A 23118-nucleotide genomic window follows, 5' to 3' on the forward strand; every position below is an offset into this window, starting at 1 on the left:
TTCGATTCAGCCATCTCGTGACTTTTGATTGACAGCCTGCCGTATATATCAGTCGATTTCACTTATGATGAGTTTCGGTTTCGATAAGCTGATTTAAAGTCGAACTTTCTGCTTGAGTCGATCTCAGTTCTCGGAACATGGCTGCAACAATGTCGCTTGCTTTCGCCTTGTTTGGCACGGTTTTCGCTATATGCATCTTTCTAGTCATCTATGCTTTAGTTTACAAGAAAACATGGAAGAGTCTCATTCGCTCGCCTCTCAACAAACTCATTGACGCTTTCTACCACCGAATAACTGCTGATAAACGCCGTTCAGGTATGTTTGGTTAATTAAGACTGTTTTATCGCGTCTTGAATGAACAGCTACACATATACCGTCCTCATTTAGCGTATTTTTTTTAATTTTGACATTGGAAACCGCTTGAAAAAGCACTTTAAATTAGTACAATAATGAACTCTGAGAGTCATACAATTGAAAATAGGGATATATCGTTCTCTCTTTCCCCACCAGAAGAGAAAAAAATCGCCCGCTTAGTGTAGCTCGCCTTTCAAATTTGAATAACTGAATTACAAATTGAATAATCCTCGTATAGTAAACTTAAAACTAGACAAAGTTTCAACCAAAGCGTAGCTCTACTGAGAATAATCGACTGGATGACTTTCTTGTACACTGATCATCGAGAAGAATATTGAAAATACCTCATCATACACTCGGAACTGATCGCCATTCTGAGAGTGTATTTAGTGACTATATATAGCTATCATTACCCAGAAGGCACAATACTGAAATTATCAAAATCAAAAACTGGATCGTTTTATAGCCATGGTCTATGAGCCATTTATATACCACGCCCGGGAAACAATGGCTATTAAATTGTCTTCTGGTTGTTCTTGCAAAACGAAATCAGCAAGATCCAGCAATTTGATTGTTTTAAATAAAACAATTATTCCACTCACGCTTGTTGGATTTGAGATGATTATAGCCAACTTGGGGCTACGCGCCTCATTGGCTATCTATCATCTCATATCCAACGCGTGCTGGTGGAATAATAGTTATCATATCTACTTTGTGGCATATTATAACTGCTTTCGCTGACACACCAGGCCAAACAATAAAAGCCAAGTCGACAATTTCTTGTAAGATCTAACCTATTTAGATTTCTTGGAAAGTTGACAAACAACCGGGGGGGGGGGGTACTCCCTTATATGGGCTATATAGGTATGTGCAGCGCCAAAGCGTATGGTTTTTCGGCTGTTTTGGTCATAAATAGGGTATCACTTTTAGCCATTTTGCCGCCATTTTGGTAATAAATAGGGTATAGATTTTTGCACTCTAGTCCTGGGTTCGATTTTTTTTTTAGAAGAAGCTACTTCAGGTCATAAATAGGGTAGGGAAAATTGCAGATTTTGATCATAAATAGGGTAAAGGTTTTGGGAAGCGGGTCGTACACCCCTACCCAATTTTTTTTGGAGTACCCCCTTCCCCCCCCCCCCCCCCCCGGGACAAACACGTACGGTGTACGCGAAGTTCATGAAGTTATCGGGAGATAGAAGTGGTCTAGTTTCTGCAATTTCCTTTTCTGAAAACATTATTTTCAATGCATTTTCCTTTCAATTTTTTGCCAATTTCGTCGGAGTGAGGAAGTGATCATTCTTAAAAGCCTTCCACGATAGCCAGTGCACAACTGAGTCCAGTGATAAATTCAGTTTGAATTTCATTAACTCGAGGTTTTATTCTCTTGACTAGCCGTGTTCAAAAATCATCTTGAAATGTTTCCATGGCTGCACCAACTGGAAGCTAACTGGGAAACGATCCGGGATGAGCTGCTGTCCTTCGTGAAAAACGGCACTGGAATGTGCAACGTTCACACAACCGGCGGAGATGAGCTCAATAAAGAAAGCAAATGGAAGTTAGCGATGATTTTTGGCTACGGGGAACCAATTGATGAGGTCAAGTCTTCCTTTCCCGTGACACTGGCCATACTTACAAAGCTTCCTGAAGTACAGAATGCTGCCTTCTCGCTTCTGAAAGCAGGAGGGTCGATTCCGCCTCATTACGGCTCTACCGCGTCCATTCTTCGCTATCATCTCGCGCTCATTGTACCAGACGGGGGAAAACACTCGTGGCTAACAGTAGACGGAGTCGATGTACCGTGGAAGGAGGGACAAGGGATTTTGTTTGACGACACGTTTGAGCATTCTGCTCGCAATGGCGCAGAGGAGGATCGAGTTGTGCTGATTTTGGACATTTTTAGACCAAACCTGGGACTTGTGGACGGATTGATTCAAAAGTTGGAAGTGTGGAAACGAACGGAGGACTTTAAAGCTGGTAGGAAGGGGTAACGGTTCAATCTTTTCCAAGACACATAACTTTGTTTGCAATGGGCAGTTCGCCCTTCTCTGTTAATGGAGCGGGCGTCAACGTGTTTCCATTTATGGCAATACCCCGTTTTGTTTGTATCCGGCAACGTTCTTCAATTTCAATTCGTGTTTCAAACTTGAACACAAGTTAAAAATGAGCATTTTGCTGAACGGTCTCAGTTATGGCTGATTTTAATATCAGTTTGCTTTACGGCATTTTGTCTTAGGAAGCTTTCTATTTGTAAGACTGAACTGGCGGACCAGAACGGTCAGTTCGTAAATGGAGCGCGCCATTTTCATGCAAGGTCGGGATCTACAAGTTCTTTAAAATTGAATAATCAGAGAAACGCAAGTGCCATTTAGAAGAAATTCGAACTGATAACTGGCGTGTAATCAAGCCTTCAAACTGAGGAATTCCGTCCGCTAAATTACCGGTCTGGCCTCACAGTTCTAACAAATGTAAAGCTTCCTTAGTTAATCAAGAAAGGTTGAGTGTCACTCTGTGGCGCAAAGCAAGATGAAATAACGCTAGCAAACGTTTGGATTTCGTGTTCTCTTTTATCCTACGCCTTACATTCGTAATAACTTTTATTATGCATAAATGTTAAAGTCTTCGAGACTGGCCGTAATAAAACATCCAGAAGATGTTAAATTTTAACCATTTACTTTCTGTTACAACTTAAATAACGCCTACTTTATCCTCTCAAAGCGAAGAAGTTAAAAATTATTCCGGGAATTATAAAAGTCGCCAACCCCGCAGAATGCTATATCAAGCGGCCACTTAATAGCAAGTGGCCGTTTTCTATGTCTGACAATTTTTCTCGGGAATTTGATAACTGGACGCTAAATAGAACGTAGCCATTAAATTAAAAAAAATAAATAAAAAATAATAATAATAATAATAATAATAATAATAATAATAATAATAACAATAATAATAATAATAATAATAATAATTAATGGTCTGACCGTAGTTACCGTGATGTGGAGGAGGGGAGGGTCTGCGGTTAAACAATTGTTCTCCAGTTCCAGTGAGCTCAACAATCGCGTTCACTGCTAGTGTGCGAGGCTTGTATCAAATGGAAGCCTGGGTCGGTCGCCGTTTCCACCAATGAGAATGCAGCAGGCAAAATCTTCTGCACTTCGTCTGCGCATGACTGCGGAACCTCTGAAAAAGAAGTAAGTAGAATTGCAGACCCATTAAAAATGCTGCTCTCCCATAGGTGGGCGGTAGATGGGAATCTGGTATGCAAGCTACAAAACAGGGTACCGAGCCCTACAACTCGTCAAAAATTGCGAGGAGTACCCCCACCCCCCCCCCCCCCAACACTTTGCCAACACGAATTCATCTATTCCATCAGTCGCAGGAAATAATTGATCGTTTCATGAGCTACCGTGCTACTATGCTTCTAAGGTTGCTTTTCACAACTCATCACGAAAATTATTTTGATTGGCATAAAATTATTGCTTTAACTTAGGTGTCACGCGTTGTTTGACCGCAACAAAACAGCGCATGCTTTCTCCGAAAATTTGATGTCAAACTGAATAATTTATGAGCACTAGCACTTCCGCGAAGCATGTGTCTACGCCATCACATGAAGCTAGTAACTCAAACGCTGAAATCGTTTAAGGGTGTTGAAAACTACTGTTAAGCATTTTGCGGCTAGAATTATGCTTCCACGTGTTTTAACTACAAGAAAGGACCCTCGAAACCTTGCATAAAACCGAAATTATGGCTTTTCTGTCCGGGCTTCATGGCACTTAAAAATGTGCTTACGCAAACGAAATGCCTGACTTTTAGGATTAGCCCGGAAAACCAGTCTCCTCTTTAGCCTTGTTGGAGACACCGAGAGAGGATTTGGAAACAAAAATATAACGTCAAATGGTTTTTGCAGCTTATATACCGAAACGATTATTACCCATGTTTGGAAGTTTTTGTCGGTTGCCTAGCCCACACCGACTGCAGCTTGTTTTCCGCCTTTGTGAGTGCAACCTGTAGAGTGAAACCGACAATTTTAATTTATCACGAGAACAACCAACCGAAAGAGAGAGAGAGAACGCGTCTAATTCAAGCACAAGCAGTGATATCCATATAAAATTTAAAGGGGTAGCATACCTTTCCTAAAGAAGACATTCTTGCCAAACAATTCACAGTGCTGGTGCAAACGTGTGTCGAGTAAGTGAGTTCCAAACGACTTTGAAGTCGTAAGGGCACTCCCAGAATGTTTTATTAAAATAACTGACGCCATTTTTGATGTTCTGTTGCTTAGTAACTCACAGGTTTTTCAGGGATTTTACTCTATCCCATAGTGCTACGGTGCACGGACACGGACTCGTTTTGCAGATGTTGTGGTACTCATAAATTTCTGTGAATTTTAATAACGATATCTGCTGTTTTTGAAAAAAAAACAAAAAAACAAACAAACATCCTCATAAAGAAAAACAGAATGGCCTATGCTTTATTCAGAATAAGCTAGTAAAGATAAAATTACGTCCTTGTCGTTTTGGGTTTACTTGGAAAATGTAGGAATGATCCAGAGGTTTTACTAGGATCAGCCTTTGGTGAGTATGACTATGTACCACCGGCCTCTCAGAGCCCCTGGGCCACCCCATTGTAGTATATAGCCCTATCTTAGCCACTTATTGACATGATTGTTAAATGAAAAAGAGTTAACTCATAGTTTCCAGAGGCAGCCTCTCTTTTGGGAAGGTTTACGTGTCCGCGGAATAAGTACAATTTATATAACAAAATATAACAAAATAAATATAGAAATAGCCAAAATAATCCACAACGATTGAGCCCAAATGCGTTAAGCGAGAAGTTTGTTTTTATATCATGTTAACGTCTCAATCTAAAAGAAATATAGAACATGTATAATTAAGTAAAATTTCGTCCCAAGAGTTTACGACAGTATAAAGATATTCAACCAAGAAAGAAATTAGGAGACATTTATACTATTTCAAGTTACTTTTATTGACACAGCATTATTTCCAATCATTTCAGCAATCATAAATTCCCTGTTTTAACGGTGGCGTTGCCAAGTAGTTGCTGGGATTTTTTACGCGTCCCAGTCACTGTAAGAATTGACATCCTTTCCAAACGTGTACGAGGCGGTCGGTATCTGATTGCCTGAGTCCTTCATTGGCTCAGTCAACGAGAAGGCAGCTGGCAAGGCGCGCATCTCAGCAGCACAGGACAGCGGAGCTGAAAACAAAGCGACGAAGAACTGTATTAGCCTTAAATTTCCCGGATGTGAACGTGGTTTTAATAACCGCAAATGACTCTCTTTCTTAAAGGGGGAGTATCATGGGGTTTTGGTATCTTTTGTTTAAAATGACGAAATTTGACCTGATCAGCTGCCAAATAATTCTAGAATGACGAGAGGAAAGAAATCAACTCAATTCTTGAAAGGAACAATTCGTGATCTGTTCTAGCGCATTTTGGACAGAAAAATGCGAGAACTTGAAAAACATTAGCCTAACATTTTTCAAGTTTCAGTCCATACCGGCCTACTCTGTCATGGGCCAGAGACACTAAATAAATCGACCGTTTTATTGCACTAGGGTGATATTTTATAACAAACTTGACAATTATTCTTTGTTTCTGCTGACAGACAAACATTTTTGGATTTTGAAATGACAGCAAATTTGCGTGATACCTCCCCTTTAAATTCCGAGAATCGTTCAGTAGATGAATATATGCAGATTCGGTATTCACAAAAGTCGACAAATTATTGATATGAAAAGCCAAGTAATTCCTGTGTCCTGACGCACTCCAACTCGACAGAAAGCGTTTATAAGAAAAAGGGAATCGGCTACTTAGCGAAGCCTTAGTCTTGTTAACTGCATTAAGTGAATCTGTGTGAGACAATCATATAGTTTGATCAATGAAATTCTACTCCCTTATAGTTTTACTTTATATTATACATAAATTAGAGGCATCCGAAAAAATCAACTTGGTAAACCTTTAGACGACTAATTTCTTTCCGATGGTACCATGGTCATGCTAGCTAGGGACTCCCTTGAAAGCATTCGCCTTGTCAAACCGCCATCGAAACTCTCTCAGATGTTAGTTTAGTGTGCTAGTTAGGAACATATATATAGAACAATAGCTTTCTTGTACCTGTGGCCTTTTTGTGCTCAACACCGCGTTTCTCCGGGGCTGCTTTGGTACGCTTGATAGCTTCCATCTGAAAAGCGTCAAATAACTCTCGTTATATAAGCGAAAGGAAAGTATGTACCGAAAGCTCAGTAATTCATCGTATTCAAACCGATAATTTACGACGCATAAAGTAACAGAAAAATCCTCCACTCACCTCGCTTTTACAGACGTTTTCTTAGAAATACAGAATTGTTTTCAAGCTACAGTTGCTTCACCTCAAAGTTTCTAAATCAGATTAACGCACCCAAACGGCGCACTTCTTATCATGTTAGACTTCTCGTAGCTGATTGGTTCAGCTAATTAGCGCGTGACATGCCTCAGCATATTCAAGCGGGCGTCATAACCTATTTTCAGTTTTCTCGGCCGAAATTGGTTGTTCTACAGCTGTGGCAGGAGATCATAGCATTTTGAGGCAGACGTGCGTACGTTCCATTGCTTCAATTTGTACAATTTTTCTTTAGACTGCATGCAATATGTGAGAACCCTGGCAGGTCACGAGTTGATTTTCTTGGAAATATCGTAACCTGTTTAGGTACATCCATTGCGAATATGATGTAATATAATAGCATAATAATCCGGTATGTCGTGTTTGGACTTTGGCCGTTACAGTGTTTACAAGACTGGAACACGTGATCGTTACAGAGGAACGAAACTCAGTATTTGCCGATATTCCCCCACTTATTATATGATTTCGCCGAGAATTTCTGTTTATTATCAAGAGGAACTTGAAAACCCAGAAAAACCAAGAAGCACATGATTCAGGCGAAAGGCGCCATCTTTAAGTTTTCGAGAAATAGGGTTTATGAAGTGTTAAACAGATCATTGTGAGATGATATAGTTAGAAAAACAATATTAGTCCAGTGTCGACTCTACTGACATCAGATATGATCCTATGTTTTCAGAAAAAAATATGTGTTTGTTATGTGTTTCTTAAGCCGTTTCTTAGAAAAGTATTCATAGTTCATCAAAACACACTCAATCAAATGCACGGAAAGGGCCTCACTTGTATTATAAGAGGAAGATTTATTGTTCGGTTGTGGAAATGACAAAATAAGTGCCACACTTGAAGTAAAATACATTGTGCAACCAGCCGAAATGAATAGGTTTGACGGTTTATTCGTTCGCTTGTTCTCTTTGTCAGCGATAGTGATTAAATGACATTTTCTTCTGGTATAAGACTTTCAGTTAATAGCTTTTCACTTGTTTCCAAGAAACCAATCCCGTCTGGAAGAATCTATTAACCCCATTTACACGAGCAACAAAGATCGGCACGGAACCCCAAAATTTCGGTACGGTTTCGCCAACTTTTTGGCACGGCACTCCTGATTTTAAACATGTAAACATAGCGTGCCCAAAAATAATACGGCACCGGTGCCCGAATGTAGGGGTGCTGAGACCATTTCGCGAGGTGGTCTAAGTTGGCGACACCGTACCGAAATTTTGGGGTGCCGTGCCGATCTTTTTGCTCCTGTAAATGGGGTTTATAGATCTGTGTTTACTAAGCTAACAACGTAAGCCAGGTTCTCTGAAATGCCGCTTTTCTCAGCACTTACAGAGAAAAAGACTTTCAGTCAATAGTTTTCCACTCGTTTCCAAGAAAACAATCCTGCCTGGGAGAATTTTGAATAATATATATCTGTGTTTACAAATTTGTAATTTTTCTTAGCCTCATGATTAGAAACCGTAAATTTTCACTATAATTTTCCAGGAATTACCCTCGTACTCTTAATGCAAGCCATTTAGTTAAATCGAATTTTTAGCGTTCGTAGCAAAATTACATTGATCGGATAAAGACTAGACTGACATCTTAGTAATTACTTTTTTGGCCAGTTCTTCACAATTGAAATTTGACGCATTTTTGAATACAAACTCATTACGGATCTACACATTCAATTATATTTCACACTTGTAAAATAGGAATTTAAGAAAAAGAGAGGACTGGTGAATTTCCTTCCGTTTTGTATACATGTGCGTTTAATAGCTATTTCTTGCACTTTTCAAATCCATTCAGCCGCTCACGCAACCTTTAAACTCTATTTTTACTTGCAATCATCTTTGTTGTTTGATTTGCAACGGTAGAATTATCCCTCATAACAATTTTTATTTCGCTCTTATTATTTTATTCTCGTTGATTTCTCAGGGAAAGATATGCGATTTCGCCCGGAGGTAACTCTCATTTGTTCCCAAGCGTGCTCCAAGTTCATTCATCAAGCGCATGTCACACTGGCTAAGCGTTGGACGATTGACGTTCGTTCCCTGAAAGCCATACTCCAACGTTACATTGTCGAAAGTGTGAGCAAGCTGAAGTTGAAACAGTCAATTCGCACAACCCGCATCGATTCGCCTTTGCTATATTAAATATGCGGGTTATGTATGTACACTCACATCTATTTTTTGTAACAAAAGCTTTAGAAATTAAAAAAAGCTGAGTCATATCGCCGATGCATCACGTGTCACAGTCACGTTCACGACCGACAGAGACAATTAAAGCAATTCGGTTCCAAACACTTAAATTCCCGCATATGACCCGCTGATAAATATCAGCTTTACCAGTTACATGGTTTCGAAAGCCTTTTTTCATTATCAACAGGAACTTGTAATCGATAAAAATAAGAACACAACATTCCGAAAGGAAGTCTCTCTTTAGGTTTTGATGTAAACTTAAAAGAGTTGAGTGCATGCGCAATGTTAAACGTATGCTATCCAGCTTATTATTATATTTCTCACCAGAAACAGTGGTGGCCAATAGAAGAATGTTATAAGCATGGCCTCGGTAGAGTTTCAATTCCAAAGTATTGACCAGTATTTTCAGCAAAATTGTCTTGATTTCCGATTTTTGCCACCGTTGACCAAAATCCACCAACAGTAATAAAAAAATTATGCTTACCTCTTTCGTACCTTTTCTTGGAAACTAGCTAATCTCCGGTTTAATTAACCACCTTTGTTCCAAGAATCTCCTCCGTTGACAAATGTTATAAATAAATATTTTATGTTAGTAAGGACACTTTTCGATTCAACCATCTCGTGACTTTTGATTGACAGCCTGATATATCAATGGATTTCACTTGTGATGAGTTTTCGGTTTCAATCAATAAGCTGATCGATTTAAAGTCGAACTTTCTGCTTGAGTCGATCTCAGTTCTCGGAAGCATGGCTGCGACAATGTCGTTTGCTTTCGCCTTGTTTGGCACGGTTTTCGCTCTATCCATCTTTCTAGTCATCTTTGTTTTAGTCTACAAGAAAACATGGAGGAGTCTCATTCGCTCGCGCCTCTCAACAAACTCATTGACGCTTCCTACCAGCGAATAACTGCTGAGAAACTCCGGTCAGGTATGTTTGGTCAGTTAATATAAGAGACTGTTTTATCGCGTCTTGAATGAACGGCTACGCAAATACCGTCCTCATCTAGCGTAATTTTAAATTTTGACAGTGGCCAAGTTACGAAACTCTATGGAAACCGTTGAAATTAGATGACCAATTCCACAGTCATATCCGGTTGAAAATAGAGAGGATACCATTCTCCCTCTCCCAACCAGAAGAGAAAAACTCTCCCTCTAAAGCCCGCCACACAAGCTTGAATTAATTACAAATTGGATAATCCTAGTAAAGTAATCGTAAAACTAGACATAAAATATCAACCAAGGCGAGAATAATTGACTGAGAATAATCTAGAATGGATGACTTTCTTCCATACTGATCACTGATGCGAATATTAAAAATACTTCATCACAGTGCCCGGAATTGATCGTCATTCAGTCGCTATCACTACCCGAGAAGCCAGAATATTTTAACTTATAGAGAAAACGGTAAGGGAGCCTATATCTCTTTTCCAACAGCGCAAAACTACTCACAATTGTTATCTTCAACTTTTAGTCATCTTTCAAAACGTAATACGTGTCCCTGAACTTTCTACTATGGTATATATTTTGTGGTATATTTTAACTGATTTCGCTGGCACACCACGCCAAACTATAAAAGACAAGTTGACCACTTCGTATAAGATTTAACTTGCTTAGAATTCCATGCATTTCTTCATGCTCTTAGGGTGAAGGAAGAGAGATATAGGATATATATATTATGCGATGCGTTCTTGCGAGATTGCATTTTGGAATGCGAATTTTTCAGCTGTCCCAAATTTAAAACGTCTATTATAAAATTATTCCAAGCACCGTGTACCTTAGTTATTTAAAATGTATTCTGTTGTATAAAGATGACAAGCACTGCATCCCTGTTATTTTTCTATGGAAATCCCCAATTGTTGCAGGACTGCAACAATTGCAAAAGTAGACAACAACAACTCAGCGTTTGGCTCGAACAGCTGTTTATTCATTCTTAAAAGCTAATTATACAGATACAAGAGATGTAATCAAATGTAGGCTACAAAATCCAAACTTGTACATGATGATAATCATAATCAGTGTGCCAACATTAACCCTGTCTCGACCGGAATTTTTTTTTCTGGGTCCGGGGTGGGGGGATTCTGCCCCGCCTCCATAACTTCGCAAGCATAAAAGCTATGACATTAAGGCTTGAGGGATTGATAGTTCGTGCAAAGATGTTTCCTTTGAGGTCCGCACACAGGAAATGACGACGTCATATGACGTCGTGATTAGCAAACGGCGGCCATCTTGGATCCGCCATCTGGGATTTCTGGATTTCCCCAAAACTTCAGGGGAGCGCCGAAATTGAACGAAAAGTAATCAAAACTAATAAAGGAACACTTATATGAACCAGAAACATAAAGGTTACAGCAAGAAAGGTAATTTTCTTCATTTTGAACAAGAATTTTCCATTTTCTGAAAATTGCCTGTCAAAAACTGTTTGCCATGGTAACATCAAAATAAAATGAACACTAACCGACCACGTTTAATTTTTTCCAGATACGTTTCAGGGCGTTTGCTCTAAAATTAAAAAAGTTATTGAGGTTCAACGTCGCCACGGACAGAATCCCCGTCCCCCAAACCCGATCTAGTTATGGTTAAGATGTTTAAATGGGCAGATAAAGTGTTAGGCACTCGCTTGGCACAAAGGAGAGCTAACGGGAATCTTCGTTAGTTAGTCTTTCTTATTCTTCAAGAAACTAGTTCTCTCAGTGGAAATATATAACAAATCACACCTTACTTCATAATGTGCTGTAAACATGTTTACATCCGTAGGCCATGGAAAGATGGTTCCCTCCGAAGACAAGAAGTAGGTTTTGCGAAAACACACCAACAGGGAGAAACAACACAACTTTTCTTAGGAAATAGATAACAAGGCCAACCAATGTTCAAGCGTTTGTCAGGACTTCAACTTTTGAAGGAGGCCCCAGAGTAAAGAAAGTAGGCAAACCTGTTCACAGCACAACAGTTAACTCTAATCATGGAACAACTGGAAAATATCAAATGATCTGGAAAACACTCAGGTCAACAACTAAATTCTAAAACTACAGTCTAAAATACACCCTTACATTAGAGTTTAGGCATCGTGCACGATGCGTTAAGCTGGTACATGTATTGGACAAATTCACCGAAAGTACTAACCAATGTATGAAATTAGCAAAAATTACGAAAAGCTATCAAAATTACCAACAATAACCAAACGTTAAGCGGTTTTACCGATTAACCTACCCTACCCATTTTATCAAAATTACTATATGGCGATTACTAATGGCTAACTAAAACGTAAAGGTCATAAAAACCTTTTGTATAAATTTGAAAGGCTAAAGGTCTCGAGCCATTTTTCCCTGAAATTTTGTAATATCTCTAAAGTGAAACGGCAATTGGAAACTCTGTTTCAGACCAAATATTCATTACGGGAATTAAACACTTCACGTAAAGTGAAAAGGTCACATCATTGTAAAGTAAATAGACTATGATAGGAGCCAGAGCATTTAATTCTTCAGCTGTGGGGGGGGGGGAGGGGGGGTTGGTTGTTTAGTACTCAATCACCACAATAAATTGGACATACAACGATCGAAAGTCGATTGTAAAAAAGAACGGTCATCTAGGACTAACTCTCAAAGTAAGCCTCTTTTTTGAGAATAGTAGAATAATAATGCAGGTACTAATCGCATCAAGGAAAACCAAGCTAATGCTTTGATATTACTCCTGCCATTAGCGTTAGGTAGCGGAGTTGGGCAGATTTGGGCAGATTTTGCAGATTTGGGTGGCGGAGTTGGGCCCCAGTTCTTATTAAGACTATCAATGAACGCGTTTGCAACAACAAGCATGGCTGCAAAGGACATTATGACCATTAAATGTTTTCTCCAGACTTCATAGCCTTTCTGATCCATGAGATCATTATCACGGCAAAAGTCTAGTACCAACCTTAGCATTGATATCTTTTTGCAACTTTTAGAAACTGGATCTAATCTCTGCTTCCACCGATCAGTGTAATTGTTGTCATGACTGTCTGGGATTAGTGTGGAAAGCTCTTCCACAAGGTCAGCTGTAATATGATCGAGAACACAACAGAACTCTTTAGGGGACAGCTGCTTCCCAAAAACATTTAATAAGTTACCCCTTTGATTTACCCTAATTTGACGAAACTCGGACCTCAATATATCTTGAATAAATGGCCTTGTAAAAAATGTGTACTGCTCCTTATGGTATTTTTTTGGCCACACTTTATCTATCCTTTGTACTCCTCGCTGGCCGCTAGTTTCTTCCACTCTGCGTTTTGGATGTTGACCACCTGTCAAGATCCCCTCCTGCTCGTGATTTCGCAAGCTTATCTTGTTTCGTTGATCAATGGTGAGTGGATCAGTTTCGTTTTCTCGGAAACAAATTTGCTGTTTAACATTTCGTTTGGCCTCCTCAATTAAATTTTTCGTTTCGTTTGGCAAATTGGTTGTCAATAGCTCAACTTTCTTTCCAAGGCACCTTTCGAACTCCTTTGGAGTTAGTCCACCCTTAATAAACTGAGTCTTGTATTCTTTCTTGCTTTGAGGCTTACCCATCTTTACAAACTGAAAAAGTAAATTCACACAACTCATGTACACTTCAATTATTAAATAATATAGATATATTAAACAGCGTCCATAGAATCTTGCTTCTTGACTTTGAGGGAGATGGAATAGCCTTGACAGGTGAAGTTCATTACTCTAAACTATCCCAAAGAAGGGTCTAATCTTCCTCAAACTCATTAACAATCATGAAGAGGCAAAGAAACCCAATCACTACCGCGAAGGACGGCCTGCACCATTTGCAACATCTTACATGGTTCGTCGAGAGGACAAAAGAACAAATAATTGAACAATGTTCCGGACCGTAAAAAAAAAACGAAAAACGATGCAGCTGCAGGTTATAAGGGTGCAGTGAAATCAGAGCTTTTGATGGAAACGTTTTACGGTGCCATGACGGAGGTTTGGAAAAATGATGTTAATGATCGTAAAATATGGTGAGCTTTTGCTTTGAATTTCTCTAAGAATTGTTTTAAAATGGTTTGAGAAGCTATTTCAATCGGCACTCGAAAGAATGTTTCATTCGATTTCCAAACACCCCGAAGGTAGTTAAAACCCACCGGCTTTTTTGCGTAAGTGCGGCTTGGTCATTTCGTGATTTTATAGATAAAAACTGCAACATTTTTTCTTCAAGGTGAAAAAACTAGATGAGGAAATAATTGATATTGGGAGGCCAGATTTTGGGACCTGGGTAAAGGCCTGTAAATTGCTTCAGATTTATGCGTCAAGAATGCGTTCGATAGTGGTTGGCTGTTCTGGTGCCATAATCATGCACTTGGCTACTTGTTAAAAAAAACTCAGAAACAATAGGGTAGTGGTCCGCGGTGTTCAGCTGACGTCCATTTCAATCGTTTTAGAGAATCTTAATGGAGGATATCAGACAGAAACATATCTAGATGAATGAATGAATGCCTTCTCGCATCTTCAGCTTAGTTTTTTAACTTTGTAAAGACTTGAAAACCAAATATCTCTTACCAGGTGGTGAGAGATATTTGGCGTATGAATCTTACCAACTGATAAGCCTAAGAGCAATGACCGTTGTCGTGTCAAGGATATTCCTTTAAATTTTTGCCCTCGTTGATCAACATTCACAAGCAGTAAAAAAATAAACTCCACTTACCTCTTTTCGCAATTTCCCTTAGAAACAAGCTTTAATCTCTTTCTGGCTTAACTGTCAAGGTCTGTCAACCACGTTTCCTCCAGGAATCTTCTCCTTAAACAGATGTCACAAAAAAAAAAACATTTTATAGACCTTGCGCAAATATGGCTGACGTCTTAACATTCTTTTGTCTGCATTCAAATTAGCCGTGCTGCCATACTGGCAGCCCTCGACCGCTTTTTAAAAGAGCATGACTTCAGGTACTCTAATTATAGGAGACCGAGAGTTTCACGACCAGTCGAAGCGCAGCAAGCGTCCAGACGCAGTCGATAATCCAGTTGACCGGCGCTAGTGAAACGTTTCTTAACGACTACGAAAAGCGACAGCTTTCAAACATTATCAGCATGACTCCACAGTCAGCAGCCTCCAGGCGTCAGCAACTTTCCTGGTCTACTAAAGAGGTCTTTTTTCTGCAACAACTTAAACATGTGAACAGGTGAACACAAGCGCAGCGGCTATGCTTTCACCGTGAACAACTTACATCACTGTCAAGTCACGTTTAACGTGATTCAGATTCAGTCTTTGATGTGCGTGCGCACTTCCAACTTACTGAAACATTTCAATATACGGATTTCTCTTCGTGCCACCCACCAGGGGTCAAAAAGGTTTCATCAAAGGCGAGGCTCTGGGGTTTCTCAGAACAAACCCTTCTAAAAAATGTTTCAGTGAAGAGCAAATTCGAAATCTTAAATGACGCCTATACGGGAAAGAGGTTATCCCGAGAACCTTGCTCAAAGGACCCTCTCAGAAGTGCAATTTGAAAACAGGAAACTAGGACTACTTCAAAAACCAAAGGAGAACAAACTGATCTTGCCTTTCGTTACACAATAACACCCAGCAGTGCTAAACTTTAGACAAATCCTCATGAAAGACTGGCATTTAATAGATACAATAGGGGGATCAATCAAAGGTATACTCGTGAGAGCCAAATTTAAAAAAAAGGCTAAACACGCTCTAGGGAGTCGTGCAGGCCTGTCACTCTTGTACAATGAAAAACACTTCGATAGAAAAATCTGCAAATCCTCTTCGTATACTTGATTCCTCTGTGCCACACATTTTACGAATATTCTTCTCCATTTGGGGACCGTTCATTTTTTATGAGCATGGGGGGGCTGGTGGGATTTAGGGGGGGCCACGAGAAAAAAAATGGCACTAAAGGGGGGGCTACCAAAAAAAAATTGTGTGAAAGAGGGGGGGTCACCAGCAATAATTGGCTAGTAGGGGAAATTGAAAGTGGCTCAACACAGAAACAGATGAAGAAATTGAATATTATTTCAATTTTATTTAATGCAATTTTCCTAACCACTTTTAATTTGTTTTACATACTGAGGTCGAAATCTGCATTTTATATTAACAACAACTGAGGAAATGAAGCATATCTGTTGGGAAAGCAATAATGAATATAAACTGAAGTAGACACCTATGTTTGTACAAGTTCAAATTAATATAAAAACGTACTAACAGTCTCACTATTGAATCATCTGTGGGGGAGTAGTTTTCTACAAAGTGGTTGTACTCAGAACTCTATCAATAGATTGTTTAATGTTCTGTTTAATAGTACTCACTTTTATAAAAACTGTTGATTAGTAAATTATTTGAACCCAGGAGTATCAGTAGACTCATTAGTATGCCTAGTGCGAACATCCAGATTAGATTTTAATAATAGAACTGTTGTTGGTGACTTCAGTTGACGGTAAATCTGAGCCGTAGGCCATCTTCAGAAAAGCTTGTAACTGTCATTTTTAATAGCAGTACTTTAATATCCAGGTGTGTAGGAAGGGGGGGTTCGAAGGGTTCGAACGAATCCCCTTTGAAGATCAATAATCGTGGAAGAAAAAGCACAATGAGGAGGTTGAACAACTACATGAGGTGTACCATGCGAGAGAGTAGAATGTCCGCCCTGGTTCTAATGCATATCAAATATGATATGCCTGTCAATCTTGACGAGATGGTCAATTTGTTCGAGGGCCTACACCCGAGAATGATGCAGTTTACCAGCTTGGTGTATGACTATCAGCAGATCGAATAGCTATCAGAACTCGACTGGGCGCGGAATGTACATTGAACTTTCTTGTTTAAGTTGAAACAATTATGCCGTAGAAATGATGTATATAGCTCACGAAGCTGCTGTAAAACAAATTTGTGATTTGCCTAAAATGGGTATTAGAATGCAGGAAACGAGGTTTCTGGGAACCTAGATTTTCAAAAATTTCCGGGGGAGCATGCCCCCGGACCTCCCTTGTAAGAGCGCCTCCGGCGCTCAGCAACATTTGGGGCTCAACGAACACCCCTATCTAACCCTTACCTACGCGTCTGATATCTGTGTGTCCGCTGTTTTTTTTTTTCTGTTTAATATGACTCGTAATCGTTGATTGGTATGCTTCGATCTGTATTTTGTTAGTCAGATCTGTACGTGTATTAATTGTTTCTACTCAAAGGGGAGTAATTTCACGTTAACCATTTGCTTGATTAATTTTTATAGTTCCTTTGAGAATCTAAAAAGAAATTTAGGGTCTGCCGTTGCCGTAAACGTGTTGCTATCTATAAAACGTTTTTTTTAGACAAGAGAAATCTTTACCTAAGCAGAGAACGGTAACTTTTTAATAGTACTGTAAAGAAATCACAGTAACAATTACGTTTATCTTTAATAGAAGCAGTACATAAGCGTTTTGTTAAAGTTAGGAGTAGTATGATTTGTTTCTGGTTGGGCGGGAGGGGGGGGGGGTCATCAGAAAAAAATAGTTTCTGCTTGGGGGGGGGGGGGGCATGTAGAAAAAAAATTGCATGCTAGGGGGGGGGGGGGGTCATACAGTTTCGTAGTGGCAATTAACCAAATCCCACCAGCCCCCCCATGCTCATAAAAAATGAACGGTCCCTTGGGTTGTTGAACAATCCTGATTGGTAATTACAATTTACAGTTCTATGTGTGTATAACGACATTTTGAGTAGCAAAGTACGTAACTTCCACGACAAAAGTCAGTGCGAGTCTTGCACGACCACTCTGCTCCTGCCGCAACCTCGTTCCCAGGGTCTCTCCTCTTCACGTCCCTCTCTCGCTCCTTGGGACGTGAAGAGGGAAGACCCTAGGAACGAGGTTGCTCCCGCTGTCGCTCCCGCCATGTTGTTTGTATTATAGAAATACGCATGCTCTGTAGACTTTTGGCTTTACATGCAACGCTGTACTTAAATATCGTTGATCGCAAATCGATCAGGGAAATTAAATGTGCGGATGCTGGCTAAACATGCTAAAAATTGGTACGAGCAAGGTGCCTGAACACTTTTTTGACTTTTCTTAACCCCAGGAAAAAGTGATGTCTCGACTGGTCATGTTTACAAAATATTTATCCCATTCCCATTTTTGACATTTTTTTCCCACTCCCAGTGACAAAATCCCATTTTCCCAGGGAAAAGACAGGCCAATCCAAGTTCCCATTTTACCCCTTCAGGACCCTCTTTTCATTTCTTTCTTGTAAGTGCAGTTTATCGTTTGACCATGTGACCTACGCCAGACAGCGCGTCTCTGTTCATTGGCGCGTGGAAATTGAAACAAGCAGATATAATTTTTCCTGTTTTCCGGTTTTTTGTTTTTCTCTGATAATCACCTTAGTTGCGTTCGCAGAACGCCATCCTAACCTTGGTTACGGCTTTGAATCGAGATTTTTTTGTCGTCGATCAATCGATCGATGGATCTTGAGACGCACATCTGGCATCCCCCGCAGATTTTTTTGCAGGGGCGGATGACATCACAACGTATCGTTGCCTGGCAACAGGGAAAAACAAGTATGAATGACGTCAGACAAAGGAAGGTTGCTAGGCAATAACAGGTTGGAAGACAGACGCAGTTTATCCGAGCAAAATTTGCATACATCGGGAAAAATTTACCGGATCACATTTCAACTGCAATGTTCATCAATATTCACTGGATGGAAATATCTCTGCAGAATCTTTTCCCTTTCCTCCAGAAATCTTTTTTGTGAAAGATTGCATTGAAGAACTAACACGTTTTGTGGCCGCAGTAAAATAATTTTCCGTGGGAAATAAATTCATCAAACACGACAGCGCTGCACGCCCGTTGCACATTTCGTCGTGTCAGAAATAGATTTCAACCGCAAACTAGCTAGCCTGTGGAACTACGAAAAGACCATCCTCATCAAAATCGTAGCCATGATCAGAAACCTTTTACAACACGAGTAAAGAGGGCTTTTCACCAGCGGATAATTCGCTATCCAGCGGATAAAATCTATTCGTTGGAGAACATGACCGCTCTCTGTATAACCTTGGCCCTGAGATGTCTTTCAAAACTGTATGCAAATTAGCTCGTTTCAGTTTGACATTTTTACGGCTTTATAGTCGCGTAAGTTTCGCGGCATTTTGGTAAAATACCTTCTGAGTAGAAGACCAAAATAGTACGCTGGCCTGTAAGTTTCGTTTTTCTCAAAGATTGAAAGCGTTTTACCGAAAATGATGTGTATTATTTTAAATTTCGACGGTGTCACGCAACAGACGGACCGAAAATACTTTCTACTATTTTTAAGTTCAACAACGTAGCCGCTGAAATTTTAAACTCAGCTAGCTTCGTATATTGCAAATATTTCACCTTGGTAGTTACACAATACGTACAGATATAAAAGGACGAAAGAGCTACCTAAAAAAACTCACGCAGCAGGCCGTACAATCGCACAACTTAGGGCTGTCGAACGCACTCTATAATCTTTGATTACTACTAGTAATTATACTACTAGAAATACGTGACTCGCAAAACCTCGCGAAACTAGGGCAGTCTTTGCTCTGTGATTTCCGGATGTCTCCTTCTTCTTCGCTGCTCGCGCTGAGTTTTGTTGTTTAATTTCCCTCGGCGAATCCGTCGTTACCCTTGTGCGTCCTCCTGTGGTTCACTTCCATCACAATTTGGTCGTGTCTAACCAATAGTAAACATTTTTCACCCCTCGACGAATAAACACATTCAGCTCTCAATGAAGAAACACGAGTTGCGTGTGACGCCAGCCTGTTTTCCAACCTGAGGTGCCTAGCAACCTTCCCTTTCTCTGACGACTTTCAAACTTCGTTTGCACTGTTGCCAGGCAACAGCACGGACACCTTCAACGATATATACTAGATACTAGAAATACGTGACTCGCAAAACCTCGCGAAGCTGGGGCTGGGTGGAAAACCCTCTTTACTCGTACTGTAGTATCAAATGAGGAGATTACGTAAAAGGGGCATAGGACTTTTTTATGAGCATGGTCTTTTCGTAGTTCTACAGGCTAGTTTGCGGTTGAAAATCTATTTCTGACGCGACGTAATGTACAACGGGCGTGCAGCGCTGTCGTGTTCGATGAATTTATTTCCCACGGAAAATTATTTTACCGCGGCCACAAAACGTGTAATTTCTTCAATGCAATCTTTCACAAAAAAGATTTCTAAAAGAAAGGGAAAAGATTCTGGAGAGATAGTTCTGTATCCAGTGAATATTGATGAACATTGCAGTTGAAATTTGATCATGCACGCATATTTTTTCCGATGTATGCAAATTTTTTTCAGACGACGGCAGACAGTCTGACGTCATTCTGCGGTTGAAAATCTATTTCTGACGCGACGTAATGTACAACGGGCGTGCAGCGCTGTCGTGTTCGATGAATTTACTTCCCACGGAAAATTATTTTATCGCGGCCACAAAACGTGTAATTTCTTCAATTCAATCTTTCACAAAAAATATTTTTAAAAGAAAGGGAAAAGATTCTGGAGAGATAGTTCTGTATCCAGTGAATATTGATGAACATTGCAGTTGAAATTTGATCATGCACGCATATTTTTTCCGATGTATGCAAATTTTTTTCAGACGACGCCAGACAGTCTGACGTCATTCATACTTTGTTTGCGCACTGTTGCCAGGCAACAGCACGGACACCTTCACGGAAATATATATATAAACATACATATATATAAATATATGTTCGGCTCGAATTCGCACGGCCTAGCGGCCTTCGGCCCGACAAATTTATTAACCTCGCTTCGCGAGGAATGAGTGCGTTCGATGATCTCGATCCCAGGCTGATGATGTCATCCGCCCCTGCAAAAAAACTAGCGGGGGGTGCAGCCGGGTGCCAGATGTGCGTCCCAGTCGATCGAACCCTCCACGATATTAAAGTTCCATAAAATTTCGACTCAAATCCGTATTAGGAAGCGTCTTCCTACGTCGAACAGAATAAATATATTTTTCGCTCGAATTCGCGCGGCTTAGCTCCGCTCGGGCCGAACAAATTCATTAACTCGCTTCGCGAGGAAAAACAATTATTCGCCTCAGGCTCAGTAAATGTTGGTGAATATTCCCCGAGACGAATATTCACCAATATATGCATTTACTTCGGCCTTCGGCGAATAATTGTTAAATATTGATGTCATTTGTATTTTTTATGTTAGTTAAGTTAAAATTAGGTGGCGAACTCGGTCATGTGAAGTAGCGAACTCGGATATGCGGGTGGCGAACATGAGCTTACATGTAGCGCACTCGAACGTAGCGAACTCGACAAGTAGCGAAACCGGCGTAAATCAAGGAGACTAATCAGGGGTATTTTGAAGATAGAAGTCTGACCTGACGTTTTGAATCTCGTTTTTTTTTTCCCGAGACCAGCGAGATAAAGTCAGCACTTTACCCTGAATAGAAGTACCTTTGCCTGGTGTTTTGCTATTTCAGAGCAAACTTTGAAAAAAGCTATTTCTGCGAGCCTGATCGATAACTTCGCAACTCCATTTGCGAAACGGAAGACTGGCTTAACTTTGGGTCGGTATATTAACTAGTTACTAAAACACCGACCAAAGTTAATCCGATAATCGGTTAAAATGTTCACTGTGTCTATATGACCGGCAGCCGGTCAAGGTTTTCATTTCACTAAATGACCGGCGGTCCGATATTTTTGTCAAATTACGTAAAATCAATGGCTTTCACCGATTCTTACTAAGCTATTTCGATTAAGAACTCTTAAGCGCTTCTAGAGAGCTCTATGGCTCTAAAGTTGACGCGCAGCTTTTCGCTGGGCTCAGAATAGCGAGCGACTGAAGTCACACTTAGTTTCTGCACGCTCGACTCGACTGCCGGTCAAGGTTTTCAAATCACTAAATGACCGGCAGTCCGATATTTTTGTCAAATTACGTAAAATCAATGGATTTCACCGCTTCTAACCAAGCTATTTCGATTAAGAACTCTTAAGGGCTTCTAGAGAGCTCTAGGCTCTAAAGTTTTTAACATTTTTACGCGCAGCTTTTCGCTGGGCTCAGAATAACTCAATAAGTGACAAGGAACTCACTGATCCAACGCCGTTCAAAATGGAGTAAATGACGAAAATGCCAACAAATTTTTTCACTGAATTTGTGTGCATTGAAAAAGATCTCGCAAAATTGTAAAAAAATACCTGGTTTTGTAGACTTTTTACGGCGTTGTTGGCAACGTGACTGATTAGCGTGACAATGTGTTACAAATTAACTAATTACGTCATACAGAATTGACCTTTCGCGCTCTGTTGGCGGGAAATTTCTCTTCTCTTTAGAAATTGGTTCAGTACGTCTGCTTCGAGTTCAAGAGTCTTTTGTTCAGCCTATATTGTTCTTGTAGTTTATTGTTTCTAGTCGAAAGTGACGGTCAAGATGAAAAGGAGAAGCCCTTTTGCTCAAGGTAAACCAAATCTTAAGTTCAGGAACAGAAACGATTTTAAACTCCGGTTGTTTTAGTTTTGACATCGAGCGAGTCAGTGATGCATTAAAATCGGTAGTTAATAACTTCATATATAATCGAATTTCAGCTCAGAAAATGGATCCAAAATTGCAGGTTAGTTTGAACACTGTTTTTAGCTTGAATCCTTACCAGATAGTAAACTCTGCAAGCCAGACTATGAAGTTTTTCCGGTGTTGCGGGCACAAGAGGGGGGGGGGGGGGAGGTGTGGGTAGGAGAAGGGGGTGGAGGGGGGGTGCTGGTGTACTCGCATTATACGGGGAAGTCCGACGTATTTCTTTGGGTTGAAAATTTACGTCCTCGGTATTTTTTTTTGGGTCAAGAGATCTGTGCCGTTTTTTGTTGTAAGTCTCCAAGCGAAATATTAACTTAAATATATATCTATATCTATATTTTTTTTTTTTGGGGGGGGGGAGGAAACTTTTATTCTGGGTATTTTTTTAGGTGTTTACCTTCCTACTCCAGTATTTTTTGGGGTTCGCAATATGAAGCCCCCGTTGGACCCCCGTAAAGTTATCATATCTCTGTTTATCTGTATCTGTCCTAACTACAGTTCATAGTGGCGTAGATGTGACCGCAGCCAATATTCCCAAAATAAAATGTAAATCTCATGACAATTAAAAAGGGTCACACAGATTGTAGTTGCATATACTTTAAAGGGCCGGTCATTATTTACCGGGGGGGATCGCCACTCAAAGTTTGAAGAAGGCGGCTAAAAATTGTGACCCTCCTCAGTCCAAATTGGTGCCCACAAAATTGAAAAATTG

The 23118-nt window shown here is 40.1% G+C and overlaps 2 protein-coding genes and 2 long non-coding RNA genes across 4 annotated transcripts; 1 reads left to right on the plus strand and 3 right to left on the minus strand.

The window, feature by feature from the left end:
• The first annotated feature begins 96 nt into the window (after nt 1–96).
• Nucleotides 97–2902, plus strand: LOC146451347 (uncharacterized). Its single transcript, XM_085099346.1, has 2 exons — nt 97–315; nt 1747–2902. The coding sequence occupies exons 1-2, from the start codon at nt 138–140 to the stop codon at nt 2340–2342; spliced, it is 774 nt and encodes a 257-aa protein (XP_084955472.1). The 5' UTR covers nt 97–137; the 3' UTR covers nt 2343–2902.
• A 464-nt stretch (nt 2903–3366) lies between these two features.
• LOC146451348 (uncharacterized) lies at nt 3367–4757 on the minus strand. The gene is made up of 3 exons (XR_014860071.1): nt 4477–4757; nt 4285–4353; nt 3367–3529 (listed from the first exon to the last, which is right to left on the minus strand). It is a non-coding gene; the product is annotated as an uncharacterized LOC146451348 (long non-coding RNA).
• A 21-nt stretch (nt 4758–4778) lies between these two features.
• On the minus strand, nt 4779–6825 carry LOC146451349 (uncharacterized). Its single transcript, XR_014860072.1, has 3 exons — nt 6677–6825; nt 6484–6550; nt 4779–5565 (listed from the first exon to the last, which is right to left on the minus strand). It is a non-coding gene; the product is annotated as an uncharacterized LOC146451349 (long non-coding RNA).
• Nucleotides 6826–10826: 4001 nt separating this feature from the next.
• LOC146451350 (uncharacterized) lies at nt 10827–15472 on the minus strand. The gene is made up of 2 exons (XM_085099250.1): nt 14586–15472; nt 10827–13471 (listed from the first exon to the last, which is right to left on the minus strand). Exon 2 carries the CDS (start codon nt 13460–13462, stop codon nt 12521–12523), a length of 942 nt encoding a protein of 313 aa, XP_084955376.1. The 5' UTR covers nt 13463–13471; nt 14586–15472; the 3' UTR covers nt 10827–12520.
• Nucleotides 15473–23118: the final 7646 nt, after the last annotated feature.

This window comes from Pavona decussata, unplaced genomic scaffold (assembly GCF_977016875.1).
Source record: "Pavona decussata unplaced genomic scaffold, jaPavDecu1.1 SCAFFOLD_391, whole genome shotgun sequence".
NCBI lineage: Eukaryota > Metazoa > Cnidaria > Anthozoa > Scleractinia > Agariciidae > Pavona > Pavona decussata.